The 23,719-nt window shown below is 39.8% G+C and overlaps 1 protein-coding gene across 1 annotated transcript in view; it reads left to right on the forward strand.

Annotated features, from left to right (window-relative positions):
* The first annotated feature begins 530 nt into the window (after nt 1-530).
* LOC149796106 (uncharacterized) overlaps nt 531-23,719 on the forward strand; it is a 37,011-nt gene continuing 13,822 nt past the window's right edge. Inside the window, exons 1-2 of the mRNA XM_089964191.1 lie at nt 531-693; nt 8,647-8,796. Of these exons, the coding sequence (XP_089820317.1) occupies nt 543-693; nt 8,647-8,796 (301 nt within the window). The 5' untranslated portion in view covers nt 531-542. The remainder of the gene's footprint in view (nt 694-8,646; nt 8,797-23,719) is intronic.

Genomic DNA, 23,719 nt, shown 5'->3' on the forward strand with positions numbered 1-23,719 from the left:
TCGGCCAGGGATTGAACCCACGACCTCCCGCATCCGAGGCGGACACTCTAACCACTAGGCCACCAGAGCGGTTTCATAGAGTGTGCAAAAATGTAAAAAGAAAAAAAAATATAGAAGCAGTCTGAGGAGTGTAGAGTGAAATATAAGCTTTGGCATTCCAACCATTTGCTGGTGTGATGTGATCTGGTGAAAGTCAGCATAGGGCAGCCCTTTTGTCCTATATCTTGATTAGGTGATTAGATACAATGACAGTTGGTATGATAGCTTAGAATTAAAGGAGGATTAATCTTGTGATTAGCTTGAAAGTATTTCGTTCTAAGTAATATTATGTTTTTGTTACAGATTGGAACAGTGTGAGCTTGAGCCCAAGTCTAGAAGTATCAGTGAAAGAAGGAGAGACAATAAATTTACGTTGTGACTACACTGGGTCAAAAAATCCAGAATTCATAAACTGGTATTTGAATAATGATAGTCAAGGCTTTGCGATAGATACAACAAACTGTAAATTTTACACAATGCCAGAAGTATATAGAACATATAACATGAGTCCATCATGCAATGGAAGCAGTTTTACCTTGTCCATTGCTAATATTTCACAAGGTAATAATGGTGACATATGGGCATGTGATGCTACCATCACTGGTATGCAGCCTCCAAACAAGACTTCAACAAGAATAAAGGTGATACAAGGAGGTAAGTGTATAACTTTTAGCTCACTTTGGATCAAAGCAATGCAAGGATTAAGCCAGGTTTTTTATGAGAATTTTATTCCTGGGGCCATTGATTGTATTTTGGAAAAGATTTCATGAATTGTTGTCTCATAGAGTAATGTATTCCTAAAAAAATATGGAGGGATATGTTGTAGTTTGTGTTGTAGTTTATGTTGTAGTGTGACAAAACAAATGCTAGCCTAACACATGAACATGAAAAGCATTATCTCCATTTTTAACTCACCTAACCTGAAGGCCAAGAGAGCTTATCTATTTGTAATTCTGGTTTTAATAATACTAATATTAATATTAATGCTAATAATAATAATAATAATAATAATAATGTGGACTTAGTACAGCACCTAATCTTTACAAGCTCTAAGCTCTTTACAATATTAGATTAATACATAAAACCATACAACAACAAGATTACATTACATAAAATTACAAAAACAAAATGATGTATGGTTTGCTTTGATGTCACACATTAGTTTGGTTCTATTTATCATAAGTAGGTTTCTCTTAGCAGAAAACAGATGCAGGGTTACAGACTGAAATGGTGAGATGGCATCCAATGTAGAGGTGATCTGATACAAGTTCATAGGAATGCAATTAAGACTGAAGAATATTATCATCAGGTCATTGAAGAATCTAGCCTAACATGTGACTGTGTTTATTGGTGGGTTGGCTAACTAACCGAGGTTCAAAATGTGAAAAGAATCCAGGAGTTTTGATGTGTATTGACTTTCAGGACAGACAAAGTGAAAATTTATATCTCCAAAAATAATCAGGTTGCCACCTATCAAATTTCTGTACTCCAGGAGTTTAGGAAACTGCTACAAAAAGAGAGATTCAGTCAGCTTCTTTTTTTTACTAGGAGGAGGGCATTAGAGGTAGAAGAATGGACTGACCTTTGCTCCTTTGTGAGTGAGGTTTGGACCAGTTCAAATGATGTGTGTTTGAAATTGAAAGTTGTAGTGTGGTTAGGATGGTGAACTATGGATGACATTGGAATGACTTGATGGAGTAACTGGAGTTTGTTAGATTACACAATTTGGCTCATTGCATGCCATTTACATTTAAATAAAGATGAATGTAGTCCCAGGTTGTAAAGTCTAGTTCACAATGTAGCATTGAATGCCAAGGAGCTATTTAATGAAATTAATGAGGATTCCTTGTAGCATAAATGGGTTAGTTAAGTGATACTGTATGGTCATATCATTTTATATGGAGAAAATGGTGGAAAAATTTATATGGGCAAGCAAATTTATAGGGTCAAAATATTTATAGGGTCAAGGAGAATTTAACATGGTGGGACAGTATAGGGTCAATAGGAATTGAACAGGCATGACGTCAAGATGCTGACCACAAAAATTTTAATGTGAATTGATCTGTTAAGCATTTGGCAGCCAGGTCATGCACAATCTTTCATATCACACATCATCTGTTGTAGATTATCTGCTCTGAAAATGTGTAAAATTTGGCTCACAGATCAGATCAGCACTGTGAGAACAATAATGACTCTTAAGTCACTATAGGCCACTTGACTGGGGATATTAAGCGATATAAATTGAAAATTAAAGTAATTTATGTAATTAAGATAGAAAAGTACATGAAATTGACATTCACTTTCAATGAATTTCACTATGGGAGAGGTTGCTGAAAGTCTAAATGTCCGGTACACTTTGCCAAATGAAGCATGCACAAAGACCAGATTTTCCTGGTATCAAAGAATGGTAGAAAGTTTTGCCTGATTAGTGACCTTTCCTCCGTAAACAGATTTCTGCTGCAGGAATCTTTCAAGATGAAGACCAGCCTTAGTCAAAAATGCCATAAGACCTGATGAATGGGCAGTCCCTATCGATCTTTAGGATACATAGCTTTACATCCTAACTTTCCTCCACACAGGAAGTTTTGCTTAGATAGGGAAATCTTCAGATTTCAAGATTCACCATTCATCCGATTAAAGCCTCTGCATCCATAGTATTTATTGGGTCAGGGGATTAGTTGCAGCCCATTTAAGGTCACTAGGTATACCAATCCTTCAGTCTCGATCTGTTTTACTGTTGTTCCAAATTGACCAGACTGGGTCTTTTAACCTGGAGAAATTTATGTCTTGAGATTTTGTCTGTATAGGAATGAATTTCCTCACAACAGAAGATTAGTCCAAATCTCTGAGGACAAAGTAGACACGATTCTGTCCTTGTTGGAGGCTCTGAGAGCCAAGACCACATTGTCTGCTCATCTTTCTCTTTCTCTGTTGGAGACCCTGGACTCTGCATTGAACCTGGTTCACTTAGTAAAGAGACTGAACTTGCATCCTCTCCAGTTTCTCCTTTTGGTGGTCTGGAACCTACATGGGGATCTTCTGAATGCTCCAATTTCTCATGTTCATATTTTTGCCATCATCTGATTTGATTGACAAATCATGACTGGTTTTGTGGCCAGAGTCCTCATGCAGACCCCAGAAACCAGTTCATACATATTTTTCTTGAGTCAGAAGGGCTTATTCTTCAGTGTTCATGGTCCTGGGAAGTATCTGTTCTCAACATCAACAATTTGGAAATAAGGGAAGTGTTCTTAGCCCTTCAGGCATGAGTTTACAAACTAAAATGTTGCTGCATGATGGTCTCCTCCGACAGCACAGTGGTAGCATACTTCACGAGACAAGGAGGCACACATGTGCTTGCATGGAGGTTTGGAACCTTCTTTGTTGCTACATTCCCAGCAAAAATGATACATGTATTTCGGCAGACAGTCTGTCAAGGTTAAGGGAAGATAGTTGTCATGGAATGGTCCCTACACCAATTCATAGCAGATTCATTGTTCCAATTGTTGGGGACTCCTTTCATGGATTTGAGTGCTTCAAGGTTAAAGAAAAAACTTCCCTTTTACATTTTCACAGTCATTGACAAAAGTACTGAGCAGTAGACGTTTTCAGGATCCCTTCATTTACTCCCTTCCAGATGATTCCACATGTAGTGCACAAGGTCAGAAACTTCACTTCTCAGCTCATTTTGATGGCCTTTCTGTGGCCTCAGTGATTATGGTTTGATCTTCTTGATCTGGTGGTGGACAATCCCTGGACATTACCCAGAGTATGGACCTCATGTAACAACACAACACACTCTCTCCTAAACAATAGCCCACAGATTCTCCACCCTTGCACTTGGCTCATCTCAAATGATTGCTCCACAAAGACCAGTTTTCAAGCAAAGTTGTCACATGCACCATTCAGTCCAGACTACAGCTAAAAGTAAATGAAGGTAAATGGAGAATCTTTTGTGATTTGAGTAGTAAATAATTTGCCAATCCTATCTGTCCTGACATAGGTGGTGCTCTAAAGTTTTGTATTTTGGATAGGTTTGATTTTTAAAGACAAAGAATTTCCCTGGTTTTCCTCACTGGTTATTCTGGCTATTTAAAAAACATCTTGTATGTATTAGGTCTTGTTAAAATAACTTTTTATTCCCTTTATTTTGGTGTACGATTGATGGGTGAAACATGGGTTATAGCTTGGCCTTCAGATGTGTATCAAGCAAAAAACTCCTCGCTTTGCTTAGTCATTTTCCCTTCCTGGATATCAGATACATTTTACAAAAAGAGCTGATAACATTTTTATACATTTTATTTTTTTGATAATTCATTCATTGCACTTTCAGAAGTTAGTATTGTTTAGTCTGGCAAAATTCCATATACATATTTTAATAACTGCTAAAGATAGTGTACTTTAGACAAATTTAGGCTGATTTTGAGTGGAATGAAGCTATTATTTTAGTTAGCTGTTTGCTTAGATGATATACAGTTACCATAAGTACAATATCCAAAGAAATTTCAGCCACAGTACATGAAAGGAACATAGAGGTATGCCAACATTCTCATCAGTGTGTATGTTGTAAATGTAAGGAACGTCATCTTACACCTGTTACTCTTTTAGAAGTTCATAATATATGTACAGTGCCCCCATAAGCTCTGTGAAGTGTCGAATTTTGAATTGGAGTGAACTTTAAAGTTGAATGCATTGAGCATTACAATTTTATCCCATTTAAGCCAGAAAAGTCTTTGTGAAGGGTCACTTTGACCTTTCATTGTTCATCTCCCCACATGTCAGTGTAATCTTCAAAGGGGCAGAATTCCAACTCATTGAAATTGACCTGGGTATCTTAACCTGGTCCTTAGAAAGTAAACATTTGAGCTACCAACCCTAACCGCTTGGTAGGAACCTATATCCACTTATCATTTTTTCAAAGGGCAATTGTTATGCGCTGTCATTCACAGATTCTGAGCTGTCTAAACCTGATGAAAGGAATTATTTCTTTGGGAAAAATTAGGGACTGCTGCCCATGATTGGGCAGAATAAATTAAGGCGTACACTTTAGAAGCAATAAGACTTTAAAGTGACAACCTTAGTCGAAATTCTTTTGTCTGAAAATTTCCTGGAAGAGGAAAAGTAGTCGACATCGTGGAAGTCTAAAGAGAATAGTGCTTTCCTTGCTAAACAAAAAAGGGACCAGGTGGCTATCCTGTAAAAAGATAGACAGGTTTTAGTGTTAGGATGCACAAGTTCTGAAAGAGAACAGCAATAAGGAACAGCTTTCTGGGAGAGAGATGGGACTGTCAGAAGACAGAAGTCCAAGGAAAAGAAGGATGAGGTCAGAATAAAAGGACCAGAAAGTCCATGAAGGGGCAAAACATAGAGCTTAGGAAGGATGAACTAGGACATATTGATATGGCAAGAGAGGAAGGTGATGCAAATCAATCGTGGACATTGCGCTCTTTTCACCTCTTGTTATGATGATGAAATAAATCCAAATTGGACACTCCTTCTAAATTCTATTGATATAATCTAACTTGAACTGGAATTGCTGTTATTAATTTGTTCTGATTAAATTTGCTATTTTCTTGTCAAAGGGGCTCATTTTGGTTTATTTCTCCACAGTATTCTCGCTCAGTTCTCTGTTGAAATTCTATTCTTCTTTCACTCCCGCTGGGCTATAATATTGAGGGAGGTCATCCTTTAGATAACGCCAGCCAAATCCAATTAACCACCCCTCTTACTAACAGGGCAACGTTACAAGTTCAATGGCTGAGTTCCTTCTCCTTTGTGAAGAGAAACAATGCTCAGTTTCTACTATCATGGGTCATATGGTAGCCCTATCCAATACTCTTGAAATTTGGTAAGGCCTGGCCATTGGTGCAAACTCAAGTTCATTTGACCTGCCAAATATGGGTCAGTATCAGAAATGGCAAAAGTGAAGAGGAAAATCAATGGTTATTTTAATAAGAGACACTTTTATTTCGAATTCTAATTCTCATAATAAGTTAAAAATTATTGACATGGATGTCACAAAAATTAAATATGAAAGATGTTTCTGAGGAAAAGTAAAATCTTCTTGTAAACCCTCCTATCTCCCTCAACCCACCTCCTCCATTTCTGAAGAACTGTTGGTGCAATACAGTGTTCACTAACCTGAAATATGTATAGACAGACTAACACCAAATATGTATAGGCTGGCTAACACCAAATATGTATAGGCTACCACCAAATATGTATAGGCTACCACCAAATATGTATACGCTGACTGACACCCAATATGTATAGGCTGACTGACTCCAAATATGTATAGGTTGACTGATATGATATAATTATTGGTTGACTGGCACCAGATATGTATAGGTTGATTAACACCAAATATGTATAGGCTGACTGACACCAAATGTATATAGGTTGACTAGCACCAAATATGTGTAGGCTGACTAACACCAAATATGTATAGGCTGACTAATAGCAAATATATATATATATATATATATATATATATATATATATATATATATATATATATATATATATAGGGTGAATACCACCAAATATGTAAAGGCTGACTAACACCAAATATGTATAGGCTGACTAATACCAAATGTATATATAGGGTGAATAACACCAAATATGTATAGGCTGACTAACACCAAATATGTATAGGTTGACTGACACCAAATATGTATAGGCTGAAAGACACCAAATATGTGAAGGCTGACTAACCAAATATGTACAGGTTGACTAACCCCAAATATGTATAGGCTGACTAACCCCAAATATGTATAGGGTCATCTACTTGTGAGGAACTTCAAACAGTTGAAGAAAATAGAAATTCATAGTTATTCAATGTTACAAAAAAGTAATAGAATTAAATTTGTTTCTATTTTGTATTTGTATGTACTTATTTTGTTTTAAGAACAGTAATGTAAGCCAAGATGTTTTTTAAAAATTTGAAAACTAAAGATTTCAACCCAAATGCAGATGACATGGCTATTTACACCGCTCCTGATTGTAATTTATGCAATTTTAGGTTTTTATTTGAGACAGATGGTCTAAGGGAGGTAACTTATCCATTCCAACTAATTCCTTGGCACAGAGAGTTGTAAATTAGATCATAATTAAAGCCCTTTAGAAAGCTCCATGCAACATATGATAAATGTTATATTCTGTGTGGTAAAAAAGGTAATACATTCATAAATTTCATGACAGGTCTAGTGACATGCAAATAAAGGAACAATCCAAGATTAATAAGAAAAGTGATTTTGTTGTGAGGTGTTACAGAAAATGCTATTTAATAATTCAGTCTGATATACAAAGTAATGTAGTGAATTTATGAGTTACAAAAGCACTATCCATCATGCAACTCAGTGGTATTGTGTCCAGGTTAAGTATAACTCAAACTAACAAAGTGATTAGTGTGGTGATCAAAACCAAACTCTGCCTATGGTTGAGTTTCTGATATGTTAAGAAATTGTTCACTGTACATGTAGTGCAGATATAATTGTTCAGTTGGATATTGGTGCAAAAGCATGGTCAATATAGTTTTTTTGAAACTTTAATCTTAAAATAGATGTGACAATTAATTCAGATAGTAGTTGCTGCTAGACATGCATCTGTGAAACTTTAGCTGGTAAGTAAAAAATGTTAACCTATTAAATACCGAATCTGTTTGAGAAAAACCAAATTAATGCACAGGATATCCAATAATAGTGCTCCTGAATATTTACAATCACTATTCCAGTATAGGCTACCTGGTAATACTCTCCACCTGCGATCTGTGTCTACCAAACAGTATAAAGTTCCCAAACCAAATAAGGAATTATTTAAAACAAGTTTCCAGTACTCTCGAACTTTGCTCTATTTCCTTCTTCCAAACCTGGTATATCCAGTGGCTTCAGAGATGCAGCTTAAATAAATAAATTCCTTTGTATGAGGGCCTCAAGGTAGATTAGTTATTAGCTAATTGTGTTACTGTCTTTAAATAAGGTGATTGTTATTATTATTATTATTATTATTTATTATTATTATTATTATTAACAGTACTGTTAAATCTACTACATAGTACAAATGGCAGTAATCTTGTCATATTGACTGTCAAATAAAATTGGTTTGTTATATCTGTAGCATTATACCTCTGACAGTACTAGGATTGTCACAACCTCAACATTGCTTGGTTTACTAGGCAAGCATATTGTATAATCGGCTGTAGAGATTGTTGCTGTTCTTTACTTTGAGGCAGGGGGATATTTAGTAGTGGTTTCATTCACTGGAAGCTGACTGCCATCTTAGCCTTAAAATATACAAATTGGTTATTGCAGACAGCTGTGAGACCATACAGACATTTACTGTGGAGTAGAAATTCTGTTCATCTAGATTCCACTAAATGTCCAATTGAAGTACACCATTCCCTGGAAAGGTCCATCCAAATCTTGTGTATAAAATGACTATGCTGGTTACAAGAGGAACTTGAGGAGTTGCATATCATAACACATGCATGCTTTGGTGTGTGTGGAGGGTATTTACAAGATTCTGGAACAGGAACATTCATTTTGTCATCAAAACCACATAACACATTGGTTAATGGGCAAGCTTGACAGTTTTGTATTGTTTTTTCAGATAATGCAGATTATAAGGGAGGAGTCAACCATGAGGCAGATATACCGTTTGTTGGTATCATTTTCATCATTGTGGCAGTATTGAGTGTTCCTGTTACAGTTGTTAGCTGTTTGATATACCAAAGAAGGAAGAAAGATGAAGCCACCAGTGGTTAAGTATCATATTCCTCACAAATGCATGTGATTACTACATATGTTCTCATTTTCCAGGGTGTAAGAAAAAGCAGTTTTTGATATCATCAGTCATAAGATTGTCTTGATTTTAAGTGTAATATGGAATATTGAGAAAAGTAACATAAAAATTTCCTGTCACTTGATCAAATGAAGCATTTCATTAATACCTACATGTAATATATTGCAGCAGATCTCCATGATGTCATGCACAATATAAAGTATGGAGAAATAAAATAACAAGTATGATTAAAAAAGCTAAAAAAATTTATTATCAATCATTGCTTGAAAACAAAAAGAGCAACACAAACTCCATTTGGAAAGTCTTCAAGGAATTCACTGGAGGAACCCACAAAGATCAGACAAATAAAATTCACTCATTTCTGGTAAATGACACCATTGTCACTGATGAAACTGCCATTGCAAATGATTTCAATGATTTTTTTTGCCAACATTACCACAAAGTTAAAATAACCAGTGATAGAAAACAACTTTAATGAACTGAAAAAGTTCTGCAGCAGCAAAATCTCTAAGGAGTATGTTTCTCTATCCCACCAGTATAAAAAAACTTTGTTAAAAAATGTCTCAGTTAACTTGATACCAAGAAAGCTACAGGACTTGATCAGATTGGTCCATGACTTGTTAAATCATCTGCCTCTACTATTGTAGATAGCATAACATTCATAATTAATTTAAGTATTGCAACCTCATTAGTCCCCAAAATATGGAAAACTGCAAAAGTAACTCCTATTCACAAATCTGGTTCTAAGAATGATGCTGATAACTACCGACCAATCTCAATACTACCAAACTTGTCAAAATTGATTGAAAAACATGTCCATGACTCATTCATGTCATATTTAACCAAACACTTGCTGTTACACCCTAATCAATCAGGCTTTAGACAGAAACATTCCTGTGAGACTGCCTTGATCTCCCTAACTGATAGATGGCTTCAAGCACTTGACCAAGGTAGATAATAAAATCTGTATTTGTAGATTTCAGGAAAGCTTTTGACATGGTGGATCATGAAATCCTTTTGAAGAAACTGAAAATCTACCAGTGTGATGAAAGAACAATTAGATGGGTTACTTCTTACTTAAGTGAGAGAACACAACATGTTTACATAAATAATGTTCTGTCTGAACATGGAACAATTAGATATGGAATACCACAAGGCTCAATTCTAGGTCCATTACTGTTCATTTTACTTATTAATGACCTACCACTTTTACTAAGAGACTCAATATCATTTTCAGATCTCTATGCAGATGACACAACATTGTCAGACATCCAAAACACAAAGCATGAACTTTAAATTTCTTTACAGAATGCACTAAACAAACTGGAAAACTGGTGCACATACAATGGCATGGTGGTAAATACTGGTAAAACTAAAATATTACTTATCTCAACATGGCAAAGAAAGACAAATCTTGATAGTGATGAACTATGTCTGACATGGAAGGATAAAAATTTGCAAATGGTCTGTCATGATAGACTACTTGGTGTTCTGGTATAATAACCTATCATGGACTGAACATATCAAACATATCAGTAAAAAAGTCAATTCAAGTTTATGGCTTCTCAGTAGGATAAGACATTTTCTCCCTGAAAGGCATAGAAAACCATTTTATAACAGTTACATACAACCCTATTTAGACTACTGTAATACAGTATGGGGTAATTCAAATGATAAAAACATGGCACATCTTCAAAAAAGAGCATTTGGGCTAATATCAATCCAGAAAGAAAGCAAGGAAAATTTATCTGATAGGTTACAAATATTACCTATTAAAGACTAAATCTGTTTGAGAAAAGACAAATTAATGTACAGGATATCCCATAATAGTGCTCCTGAATATTTACAATCACTATTCCAATATAGGCTACCTGGTAATACTCCCCACCTGCAATCCATGTCTACCAAACAGTATAAAATTCCTAAACCAAATAAGGAGTTATTTAAAAAAGTTTTGAATTCTCTGGAACTCTGCTCTGGAATAGTATTCCAGTTGAGATTAGAAATGCCCACTCTATTTCCTTCTTCCAAACTCAATATATCCAGTGGCTTCAGAGATGCAGCTAAAATAAATAAATTTCTTTGTATGAGGGCCTCAAGGTAGATTAGTTCTTAGCTAATTGTGTTATCCTATTTAAATAAGGTCATTATTATTATTAATATTATTATTATTATTATGGTGTCATTCATTACATTGTCTGTGCATTATTACATTTATGTTTGAGTGACTAAACTTTATAATAGGATCTCTGTTAATACTACATCCTACAACCAAAGAAGGTCATTGTGACCTAAAGTTTATGTTAAATAACATTTGTTAAGTATTTGTGTTTGTGGCCCTATTCATCCAAGTTTCCTCTGACCCATGACACCCCATTTTTCATATTTGGACATTTATGATGGGTTGTAGGGTCAGAGTCCATTATTGCCTCATGAAAATTGGATTTGGCATGTAGGTTGTGAGATTTGTGTAGTCATGTGACTTGGAACAGAGGCGTAGCTGGTGGGGGCAGGGGGGTACATATGTCCCCGGGCGCCAAGGTACAGGGGCGCCAAAATGAGGCTTACAACGTTACATTATAATAAGTAAACAAGGGTAATATTCAAAAATGTGATTAAACGGGGAGGGGGCTGGGGCGCCAGTTTTATAGTTCATCCCCAGGCGCAAAATATCATAGCTACGCCTCTGACTAGGAATGCAAATGGCAAGATCCAGGTCAAATTTCAACAATGCTATAGTTTCATCTCATCTGTCAGAAGATTAAAGATATGACAAATGCTATGTTCGCAATTTCTGAGAAAATAAGCCATATTCCTGTCAATTTCATGCAGGTATATCTCTATGAAAGGTCATTCAGTTTTGCTAGGCTGGCTGATAAGCAGCAACCCTATGCAGACACCAAAATGATGTTGGCAGATTCCAAATTTTCAATAGGCAATGGACTCTGACCATACACCCCAACATAAATGTCCAAATATCAAAAATGGGGTGTCAAGGGTCAGAGGAAACTTGGATTATGACCTTATAATCTACCATGCTATACACATCCTAGCTTATTCAGAGGGTCCTTTCTGACCAGTGCCATTGAAAGTAGGAAAACTGTTTGTTTATTTATTGGTAAACTTTCCATGTTAATTGCTATACATTGCAAATGTATATTGTGACATAACAGGGTTACTGTATTAATGTACATGTGAATGAATATAGGGATTAGATGATTTTACTGCATGTTGCCTTCTTTCTTTTTCATGTAAGACCTCAAATGTATTGGCTACCAGGGTAATTATTGATGGATGAACTATAATGTTACTATTTAGTAAATTGTAGATAAATAGCAATGGGAAATTTCAGTTTCAGTGTCTGTCCATTTTCCTTGTTTCAGATTTTCATTGGTGTTACTGCATAATCTGGTCACAGATCAAATGCATTAGCATACAACTTTAGTCTGTGGGTAGTGAATAGGGGCACCCTAGGGACAATGGGAATTACCATTACAGACACCCCTGGGCAACTCTGGGGACTATGTAAATTTAACATGGAGAAAAATCGTGGGCAACTCTAGGGACAAGGGGAATTAGCATTACATGGGAATAGAGTTTGGGTCTGTCTAGGGACAAGGGAAATTGAACATGGTCAATAGAGTTTGGGTCTGTCTAGGGACAAGGGGAATTGAATATGGGATTTTTTTTTTTTTTTAAATTTTTAAAATAAAATTTTTTAACAAAAAGGGTAGGCAATGGAAAGTCATTCTCTTTTCGAGAAATATGGGTGGCCCTGAAAAGGGCCTTTGGGTTTATGTTAATGTATCCCTTAACATAAAGGGCATCTGCGGCATCTTCTTGTCCTCAAGCTGCGTCTTACTCGAGGGCCATAAATCAGTGTCCTCTTGAGGCAACCTTGTCTTTCTACGTACACTCTTTGTATCCACAGACTAGTGTCTGACTTGTCGACAATGGTCCACTTGGACTGGACATACATGAGTATGTCCGTCCTAAACATCATGGAAGACACAAGGGTGGATGATTCGACTGTGGTCCACATCTTGAAGCAACGAGAACAGGTGAATCAATGCAGTGAACTGCGCTTATTTATAGGTAGAGGAAGGATTGAAACGGATTGAGTTCATTCACCAATCCGAACACGCGTTACAAAATTCAGTCAGCCTGCATCCAATCTGAAGAGAGCAGTCTGTGACGTCACGTGGTCTATATAGATTCGCTAGTGCTTGTGTGCAGTCAATCTATGCGACAGTGATTCAACATGACGGAAACTCAGAAAACGATCCATTGGGGTGCATCAGCAGGGGAGACTGCCCAAGGGAACCCGGACTTACTTTCAGAAGAGGTGAATTGGGATTTTGTGGATTTTCTTACCTCGCAAGAATTTGTTCCGGAACCTTCGTTACCTTCTTCATTACCGCAAGTGGAGAATTTTAGACAGAGACAGAAAGAAGAATTGGAGAAATTTATACAACGACAAAAGGAAGCGGAACAAGCTTTTCTCCTACAGCAACAGCAGCAAGAAGAAGAGGTAAGAAAAAAACAACAGCAACAACAGCAAGAAGAAGTAGCAGCAAAGAAACAAGAGGGTGAAAATCAAACGGTCACGGTACTGTTGGACATTTTAGCGGAGTTAAGAAGTCTGAAACAAATGTATCAGACTTCTTTATTACGACCGAAGAGAATACGACCTTCCCGAGCTAAACACGTTAACCCTGTGACTAAGCCTACCGTACCACCCTTAGTGATTTCAACCCAATCATCATCAACATTACGCAGTCCAGAAGTAGGCCATGGCCGTGGCAAAGGCTTAAGGCAGTTAAAGTTGATTGCTTAAACTCACCCCTACACCAAAAAAAGCCCTTTTCAGGGCCACCCATATTTCTCGAAAAGAGATAGCCTTTCAATTTGCCAATAACTCAAAAAAAACCAAAAAAAACAACCCATTTTACCCCTATAGTACGTGTCTTTGTATGAGTGCATGAGTGTAGCTTCTTATTTTAAAATCAAAACTCAAAGACACTTACCTTATATCATTAATTTATTCTTTTATCCATTGTTACAATCCAATTCACAATTCACAACAGAACACTTTAAAAAGTTCATTGACTTTTTTTCCTTGTTTAGTCTCTCTGTTTTTTGAATTTCTTCACCGTCTTTTCCTTATCTTTCTCCTCATTTTCTTCCCTTCTTCTTTTCTTCTCCTGTTTCCTTGCCTCTTGTAAATAGAATTGTCTTCTTTCTTCCTCTTCTTCCTCTGAAGAATTCCTCTCTTCCTCTGAAGAATTCCTCTCTTCCTCTGAAGAATCCCTCTCTTCTTCTGAAGAATTCCTCTTTTCTTCTGACTCCTCTTGTTTCTTTTTTGGGCAATCTGGAGACCAGTGTCCTTTTTCTTGACAATAATAACAGGTATCTTTACTTTTGTCTCTTTTAGTCCCTGTTTTTTTTCTTTTTTGACGGTCTGGACACTCTGAAGACCAATGCCCTTTCTTCTGACAGATATAGCAAGTATCTTCACTTTTATCTCGAAAGGAAGGAGAGTAGTCCGTCGGCTGGTCTGAAGAGAATTTTCTAATGACCCCTCGCAAAGCTCTGACGAAACGTTCGATTTGGCTAGTCTCTTCCATCGTTGTGCTCGGCTTGAGAGTGAAATGAATAGTGAAAGGACAAGACACACACCCTTTTATATACGCTAGTCTGCCATGACTATAAATTAGTCTGTGGTGTTTAAACTTGAGTCATTTGACGTTTTGCACTCAAGATGAAACAATCCTATTCATTCGAGAAGAAAGAAGAAGAAAGTAAGAGGCAGAAACGTGATCTATCGCCTCGTACCAGAGCTGAAATCTTGGCACAAATTCATGCCAGTGATTTTGAAGAGGACATGAGTGAACCAGAATCCGAACCCTCTAAACCAAGTTCACCACCCTTAGTCAACCCTGAAAAATGCTATTCCATTCGAGAGACGGAAAAGCGCTCCTCTAGAAAATTTAGAACCACGGCTTACAAATACACAGTGAAGTTTAAAGATTTCAAGGCTGAAGTGCCGTTAGAGAAAGCAGAAGTGTTTATCACTGGGGTGTGGGATTCTTTGCTCACCGCACTCAAGCGACAATGTCAACCCAAAGAAGACGATCGCTTGAGACTTTCCATACAACACGACGGTTTGAAATCCCCTGTTTGGATCGAGTTTAGCACCCATGCAGAATTGACTGCTTCCAAAGTCATGGACAAGATTCAACACGTACAACAATCTAATGATCAGTTTGACATCACCGATGGTAAAGCCACACTGGACATGACCCACGTCTCTCCTCCTCAAGGGACTGGACGCAAAAAGATGTTATTGGTGGACGACCTTCGCAACACCAAAACAAGTCTCGTCTGAATTAACAACCCTCAAGACCAGATGTGTTTAGCCCGTGCCATCGTGGTGGGACGAACCTATGCCAACAATAACGACACGGTAGAATGGAAAAGAACCTGGGAGAACATTCGAATATCGAACCGAGCCAAACAACGAAACGAAGCAGAACTCCTGTTACAACAAGCCGGACTGTCCAAAGACATACCCTGTGGCATTCCTGAGATGCAAAAATTGCAAGATGCCCTAGCTCCACGATACACCTTGAAAGTGCACCCTCAAGAAATGCGCGGGCCTCTGTTGTTTCGAGGCCAAGATTTTAAGGACGGAAAATACATTCATGTTTATTATCACGATGACCATTTCGATACCATTACCAGTATTACTGCATTCCTGGCATACAGTTATTACTGTGAGAAATGTGATTATGGTTTTAATAATCGAGAGCAACACAAGCATTGTGGATTGAAATGCCCAGGATGTTTGGCCTCTCCACCCTGTCTGAGCGAAGAACCAGTGCCTTGTTCAACTTGTCTGCGCACGTTTGTCAGCTCTACCTGTTACCAACAACACTTGAAGACGCAAGGTTCACAGCAGAAATGTGCTTGTCAACTCCTGAGATTGTGCCCTATGTGTGGACAAGGCATATGTACCAATACTGCCAAGGCACACGTATGTCGAGGAAAGAAAAAATGTCACATTTGTCACCACACCAATGCTACGTGCAAAAATACCAACCTCCACCAGAGAAAGAGGACGGTCACAAGAAGAAAGGCAATTTCATCTTTTTCGATTTTGAATGCATGCAAGAGACCGGCATTCACATTCCTAATTTCTGCGTGGCTCATCGAGCGTGCGAGAAGTGCATTCAAGAACCTATCTTCAGTCATTGCCCTCACTGCAACAAGATTCATGGAGGGCGTGAAAAAATCTTTCGGGGACCGAACACGTTAGCCGATTTTGCCCAATGGGTTTTAGACCCCGTCGACAAGACGTGGAGCCAAGAGGACATCGAACGTCATGGAGATTGTCATCGCCATGCCACGGTGATGGCTCACAATTTCTCCGGATACGATGGACAGTTTCTTTTGAGGTACTATACGGAACATGGCACCGAGCGTCCTGAAGTGACTTTGAACGGAGCCAAGATCATTTTCATGCAAGTGGGACAAGTACAGTTTAAAGATTCGATGAGCTATTTGGCCATGCCTTTGAGCCGAATGCCTAAAACGTTTGGAATGACAGAAATGGCTAAAGGATACTTTCCACACTTTTTCAATACGGAAGCCAATCAACACGCCGTTCTACCCCATTTACCTGAGGCTCACTATTACGACCCCGACAACATGTGTACCGAACGAGAAGCTTTCTACGCTTGGTACCAGGCTCACGCCTCAGACCCTTTCGACTTTCAGGAAGAAATGCTAAAGTATTGTCGTTCCGACGTGGACATTTTACGACGTTGCTGTGGAAAATTTCGAGAACTGTTCATGGAACACGGAGGGGTCGATCCTTTGAAAGAAGCTTGCACCATTGCCAAAGCGTGTTCCTTAGTGTATCGACAACGATTCATGCCTGAAAAGACCGTGGCTGTCATCAGCCCTCAAACGACCCACTATGTCAAACGTCAATACTCGGTCAAAGCCCTACGCTGGTTACATTACTTGTGTGACAAGGAAGACAAGTGGATTCAGCATGCCCGCAACGGAGGGGGCGAAAAGACCATCGGAACGTATTCGGTCGATGGCTGGGACTTAGAAAACCCCAAGATCGTGTACGAGTTTAACGGTTGCTTATTTCACGGATGTCCCGTCTGTTACCCTGACCGTAGCACTAAAAATCAGTTTTTACAACGAACCATGGAAGACTTGTACCAGGACACTTGTCAGCGGCGCCTAAAGTTGGAACAGGAAGGATACCAAGTGGTGGAAATGTGGGAACACGAGTACGATCACCGTATGAAAACCGATCCCGAGTTTAAACGCCTCGTGGAAAGTTACCAGTTCATGGACCCGCTGAACCCGAGGGATAGTTTGTACGGAGGAAGGACCAATGCCACCTGTTTGCTGTACCAAGCCGACGAAGAGAAAGGAGAAGAAATCAAATACTTGGACGTGTGTTCGCTGTATCCCTACGTGTGCAAATATTGTCGCTTTCCTGTAGGGCACCCGCAATTGTTCACGGAACACATCGACCTGAAAAACATTCGACAATACGAAGGCTTGATCAAGTATAAAGTTTTGCCTCCCACGAACCTAAACCATCCCGTCTTACCTCACCATTGTCAAGGCAAACTGATGTTTCCCTTGTGCCGTACTTGTGCCGAAACGTGCAACCAAGACCAACCTTGTCAGCACAGCCAGGAAGAACGTGCCTTGACGGGAACCTGGGTCAGCGTAGAATTGTTCAAAGCTCTGGACATGGGATACCAACTGTTAGAAGTGTACGAAATTTGCCACTTTCCCAAGACACAACAATACCACAAGGGTGATCCCAGTCAGAAAGGCATTTTCGCTGACTACGTGGATGCCTTTTTGAAACTGAAACAAGAAGCCAGCGGCTATCCTTCCTGGTGTCACACTCCCGAAGACCAAATACAATTCAAAGAGAAATACTATGAACAAGAAGGCATCTCTTTAGACCAAATCGAGAAAAACGAAGGCAGGCGATCGTTTGCCAAAGTGATGTTAAATTGCTTGTGGGGTAAAATGGCACAACGACCGTGTTTACCCAAGACGGAATATTTGACAGAACCTTCCCGCTACTTCCAGATGATTCACGACAAAACCAAATACATGAAACACGTCGTTCGCGAGGATTTGATCTTGGTCAATTACGAAGAAAATCTGGACTTTGTACAAGACGACCCTTTTGGAAATGTCATCATTGCGGCTTACGTGACAGCTCATGCTCGTTTAAAATTGTACGAAGCTTTAGAACTGTTAGGGGAATGCGTCCTGTACTTTGACACGGACAGTTGCATTTACATCCATCACCCGAGTCAACAGCATCCTAACATCGAAGGAGACCGTTTAGGAGCCTGGACAGACGAGCATCCCGACGACAAGATTCTAAATTTCGTCAGTGGCGGTCCCAAAAATTACGGCTAGGAATACCGGGAGAAACAAGGAGAAGTGCACACGACGTGCAAAGTGAAAGGACTGACTCTGAATTATCGTACCAGTCGAGTGGTCAACTTTGGGGTATTGAAAGAAGCCTTGCAATCGGGAGAGGATGGAAACTTTAAAGTGACCACCTATCAACCGAACAAGATTGTACGTTTACCCACTCATCACATCGTCAGTCGGCCCTTGGAAAAAGTCTATCAAATCGTGTACCAGAAGCGAGTGCGACTTCCCAATCATTTCACCTTACCGTATGGACACGTCGGTATTGGTCTGTATAGAAAAAGGAACCCTAGGCAAGATCGATAGTTCATTGTGACTACCAAGACCGAGCGAACAAGATGAATACTTTCAGAGAAAGTGTGAGGCTTCTGAAGTGGAATGCGATTGTGAGCCTTGCGATGGGTACGATGCTGTACGCTGTGACCTTAGCGATGCCGTAAAGCATCATGGGAACTTTGTTCTCACTACCCCTATCATGGAAAGTGATGCTGTGCGTGTCAAACCTGAGGGATGCGAAAGTGATGCCGCTCGTCCTCTTGGACATTTTACTGGGTTTCGTTTTAAAGGGGAATGTTCACCTTCACGTCTACCTCCCTACGGATGTCATCCAGCCCTGAGCAAACTCCTGTTCATGTCACCTAACCCTCATCGAAACGAACCTGTGAAAGACGAATATTCGTTTCCTGTGCGTTTGTCGGAATACTGCGACTTTGAAAATCGTCTTCATTCGTTCAAAGGAAAATGGCCTAAGTATCTGGGAGGACCGACCCCCGAAGAATTAGCCAGAGCCGGATTTTTCTACTTGGGCGAAGGAGATAAAGTCAAGTGCTTCAGTTGCGGTGTGTCACTTCACCACTGGGAACCGCAAGATTCGGCCTACGTAGAACATGCTCGATGGTCACCGAATTGTCATTACTTACCCTTAGCGGGACCGAGACATTGAAGTAACTTACCATAATCTGTTCATGGATACTTTACAAGAGAACATTCGTGCTTTGCCTGTGGAGTTGAGAGAACGCATTTACCGAGAGCTGGTGAAAATACAAGTGAAACGTAAAGAACAATTGCATCCGTTACGTCACCGGTGTTTGAACCACTGGTACCTGAATGCTATACAAGGACTGATTGAGTTGAAAGTGTTCCATTGGACAGACATTGATCAACGACCCCCTGGTTTTAAAAAGGAATGGTTTGCTCTGGATGATTCTATCTACTACATTGTAAACGTACTGCATCGAATTCCAGAGGAAGAGTTAACGAATTACCAACATCTTTTACGCAATGTCGACTTAGTGAAAGAGGAAACTTCTGAACGAATTGTAACGTGTAAATTAGTAACTAAACGATTTAGATTCAACAATGAATTAAAACCATGTCTGTGCAAACAGTACATGTCTTGTGTCAGACAAAAGAGGATTTAGTATGACCTATTCATGGATACTTTGCTAGAGAACATTCGTGCTTTGCCTGTGGAGTTGAGAGAACGCATTTACCGAGAACTGATCAAAATACAAGTGAAACGCAAACGCAAAGTTATTGAACCGTTTTTAAATTATGCTCTGTTCCAAAGTACAAGAAGATTGATTATGAGTGGATATTACATCAGGCACAAAGGTAAACGAGGCTATTGGCCACCACCCAAGGATTCCAAAAACAGTGTATATACTTATGGATACTTTACAACAGAACATTTTGGGCTTGCCTGAGGAGTTGAGAGAAAGGATTTACCGAGAGCTGGTGAAAATACAAGTCAAACGTAAAGAACAATTGCATCCGTTACATCACCAGATCTTTAACCACTGGTACCTGAATGGTATAAGAGAACTGATTCGTCAGAAATTGTTTCAATGGTCAGACATTGTTCAAAACTTTGAGGTCGCCAATGATCGACATGTTCATAATTTTGGTTACTTCGACATTCACCTAGTGCAACGCATTGAGGAAGACAAGTTAAAGGATTACCAACATTTGTTACGTGGAATCTGCTTAGTGGAAGACGAAACATCTAGACAAACTCTGACGTTTCGGTTACAGTATGCAAGATTTAGATTCCCTACTGGGGAACGAAGATCTCTGGCTAGAAAGTACGTGTATTGCATCCGAAAAAAAGAGAATATAAAAACAGGCTGCCATGCCACGACTTATGTCACATGTCATTGAACAGATTCCGTGGAAGGAACTCAATGACCACATTCAAACCGTGGATCATTACCATCGATTATTACAAGAACTGTATCCATTCAATTTGGGTCGACAAGTGGTGTGTGTCTTAGTGATTTGTTTTCTGGGATTTCGTTTACCAGCCGATTCTTTGTGGACTCTTTACGATCAGTACTTACCACCTCAATGGCCTTAAATAGTCACGAAAAACTCCTTTTGCTCAAAGCCTTGCGTTTTCATCTGGATACTTCTCGACCTCAACAGGAAAAAAAGATTCGTCAACTTTTAGCTACCCAAGACGTGTATGACGATGTGTGTGTAGCTTGTGACTTACATCCCCATTGGACAGATGTCCGTGCCTGGAAAGAATGGGATTTTGAGGCTTGGACCCAAGAAGTGGCCCAGTATGCACGAGAGTTGTTCAAGGAAAAAAGTTACTTTTCAATCCGTGTTAGTGACGATGCCAGAAGAAGAACCCGTCACCCAGGACGGGACTGTCATGGACAGGCCTGAAAGACCCTTTCGGGAGGACACTTGTGTGACCTTACCCCCTACTATAGAACTGGTTAGAACATTACCCAAAACATGTTGTACAGACACTTGTTTTTATTCCACGTTAATGGTTATCATGTGCCTTTTATCCTTGTACTTAAGCCTTTGGCTTTTATGTATTTTTGTCTTTCGTATTCATGTTTGAAACATTCAATAAACGTGTTCTGAAAAAAGTATATAAACTCTTGTCTTGTTTGTTTTCGTGTCACAAGTGACATTTCTCACACTATGGCTACCTCTGCTGTCTCTGCTCCCTCTTCCTCTACTGTCAAAGTCATCGACGAACACTTAGATCGTGCCAGTTGGGAGGCTTTGTATCTTCGCCATCCCTTTAACATGCTCATTGCTGGACGTAGCGGTTCAGGCAAAACCGAATTCGTCAAACGTTTGATCGAACATAAACATCATTTGATCGATCGACCACCTCAGCGAATCGTGTGGTGTTATAAAGAGTGGCAATCGGCGTACAGCCTCTTGCGAGAAAGTCAAGGCGATTCCATCGTGTTTGTGGAAGGCATTCCTAAAGAAGACGACGGCATCGTCTCTGACTTCCGTCAAACCCATTTGGTCATTTTCGACGACATGTTAGGAGAAGATGAAGAAGAAATTAAACTGTGTTTCACGCGCAAAGGGCATCACCGTAATGCCAGTGTCGTTTACATCACCCAAAATTTGTTTCAACAAAGTAAAGCCCATCGCACCATCAGTCTCAATGCGCATTACGTGGTCTTGTTTAAAAGTCCTCGAGATAAATCGCAAGTGCAAGTCTTAGCCAAACAGTTAGGAACGCCTTGGCTGACTCAGGCGTACGACGATGCCACTCAAACTCCACACGCCTATTTACTCGTCGATTTGAAACCTACAACCCCCGAGGATTTGCGATTTCGTACCCACTTGTTTCACCACTGGTGCCAAGACGGAGGGCCTGTCCTGTACACGTCTCCGTCCTCGAATTAATTTCACTCCACATAAAAAATCTATAAAAACATCAGACCCTTTTTCGTCTGTCTCACACAGTTTGAACATGTCGTCCCTTCAGTCGCATCTTCCCGTCAAATTGATTCGTGCCTTATATGGCATCAGTCGAGAAAAAAATCCACAAATACGAGCTCGTGTCTTAGAAGCTAGTCTCAAAGAAGTCTTACGATGGTTCACGGTGACGGAACGTCAAATACTCCAAGGAATCATTCAGATTCCTCATCAAACCAAACGCTTTTTCGATCGAAACAAAGTCGCTTTGGTCCAACTGGCCGATCCCCGCATCGACACTCAAACCAAAAAACAAATCATTTTGAAACCTGGAGGGAGCGGTACTCTAGGAGGGGTCATCATTCGCTCTCTCTTAAGATGGGATCCTAATGCCCCCAAAGTTATACCCAAGAAAAAAGTCCAACGAAGCCCCAAGAAGAAAAAGAAAAAGACCAGGTCCCCAAGGAGAACTTCTCCAGTGGCAGGACCCTCCTCTTACCAGACACCACCCCGGAAAAAGAAAAGAATCCCCCAGAAAAAGAAACAGAGAAAAAGTCCCCAGAAAAAGAAAAGTCCACAGAAGAAAACTAGTCGCAAGAGAGGCACTTCGGCCAGGACGCAACCTTACACTCGCAAACCACGACCTGCCACGGCGGTGACTGCATCTCCGGCAGCCTCACGTTCATCCACTTCTCTGTTAATGACACCAAGAACTGAAGAGTACTTGGAGACGTTGATCACACCAAGAACTTCTTCGTTGATGACCCCAAAAGAACTTCCCCAGTGGCAGGACCCTCCAATTTAGTGGCAGTAGCTGCTGCTCACAAAGTACCTTCTCCCAAAATCAAAGTCCAAGAAAGATCGGGCATGTTACAAAGTTTATTGGATTTGTCCAAGCAAGAACTGGCTCGATTTAGTCCGTTACGTACCCCTGCACGACGTGTCATGCCTGTCCTCAAACTGATACAATGTAAAGACAATCAGTGGCGACGCGTTCCAGTATAAAAAAGGTGTGTGATCAAGTAGGGTATCAGTGTTTTTTGGTGCTCCTGAAGACTCAAAGATGTCACCCTCCAGAAAACCCCAAGGAAAGAAAAGGAAAGGACTACCACCACGTTTAGTCAAACATGGGGACATGTTATCTGTCCTGTCCAAAGCTTCTCCATCTCTACGAAAAAAACTCATTCAATCGGCCTCCAGAGAGGTCATCGATACCGTGTGCGAATGTTGTTTGAACGTCTTGAAAGGCACGATCCCTTTGTCCAAACTCCAGAAACAATGCTTAGGCAAACATCGTCACGTTCTTCGCCAAATGGTTCAAAAGAAAATTCCCATTCGTCAAAAAAAGAAGATGTTGGTCCAACGTGGAGGTATTTTACCCCTCTTGTTAGGTCCCATACTGAAAGGAGTCTTGGGAACCATGTTGGGAGGACTGGTGGGAGCAAGATAAAAAGGCCTCGGAAGTCCCAAGATCTCAGAATCGACCCCTGACAACCCCATGGAAGGACGAAAACTAGCTTTAGTGCCTTACAAACGATGGATGGAATACCATCGGTGACAAGAACAACGCACCCCACATTTACCTCCCAATCCCCATTTGAGCGAGATGTCCCAGTTACAACACGAATTGCAGTCCTTGATGGATCGCCAAGATTTGTCCGAAACAGAAAAATCGCAAAAGTACGGTCAACTCTTGCAACGACTGCAA

The sequence above is a fragment of the Sinohyriopsis cumingii genome, chromosome 7, assembly GCF_028554795.1.
Source record: "Sinohyriopsis cumingii isolate HCF-2022 chromosome 7, ASM2855479v2, whole genome shotgun sequence".
Lineage (NCBI taxonomy): Eukaryota > Metazoa > Mollusca > Bivalvia > Unionida > Unionidae > Sinohyriopsis > Sinohyriopsis cumingii.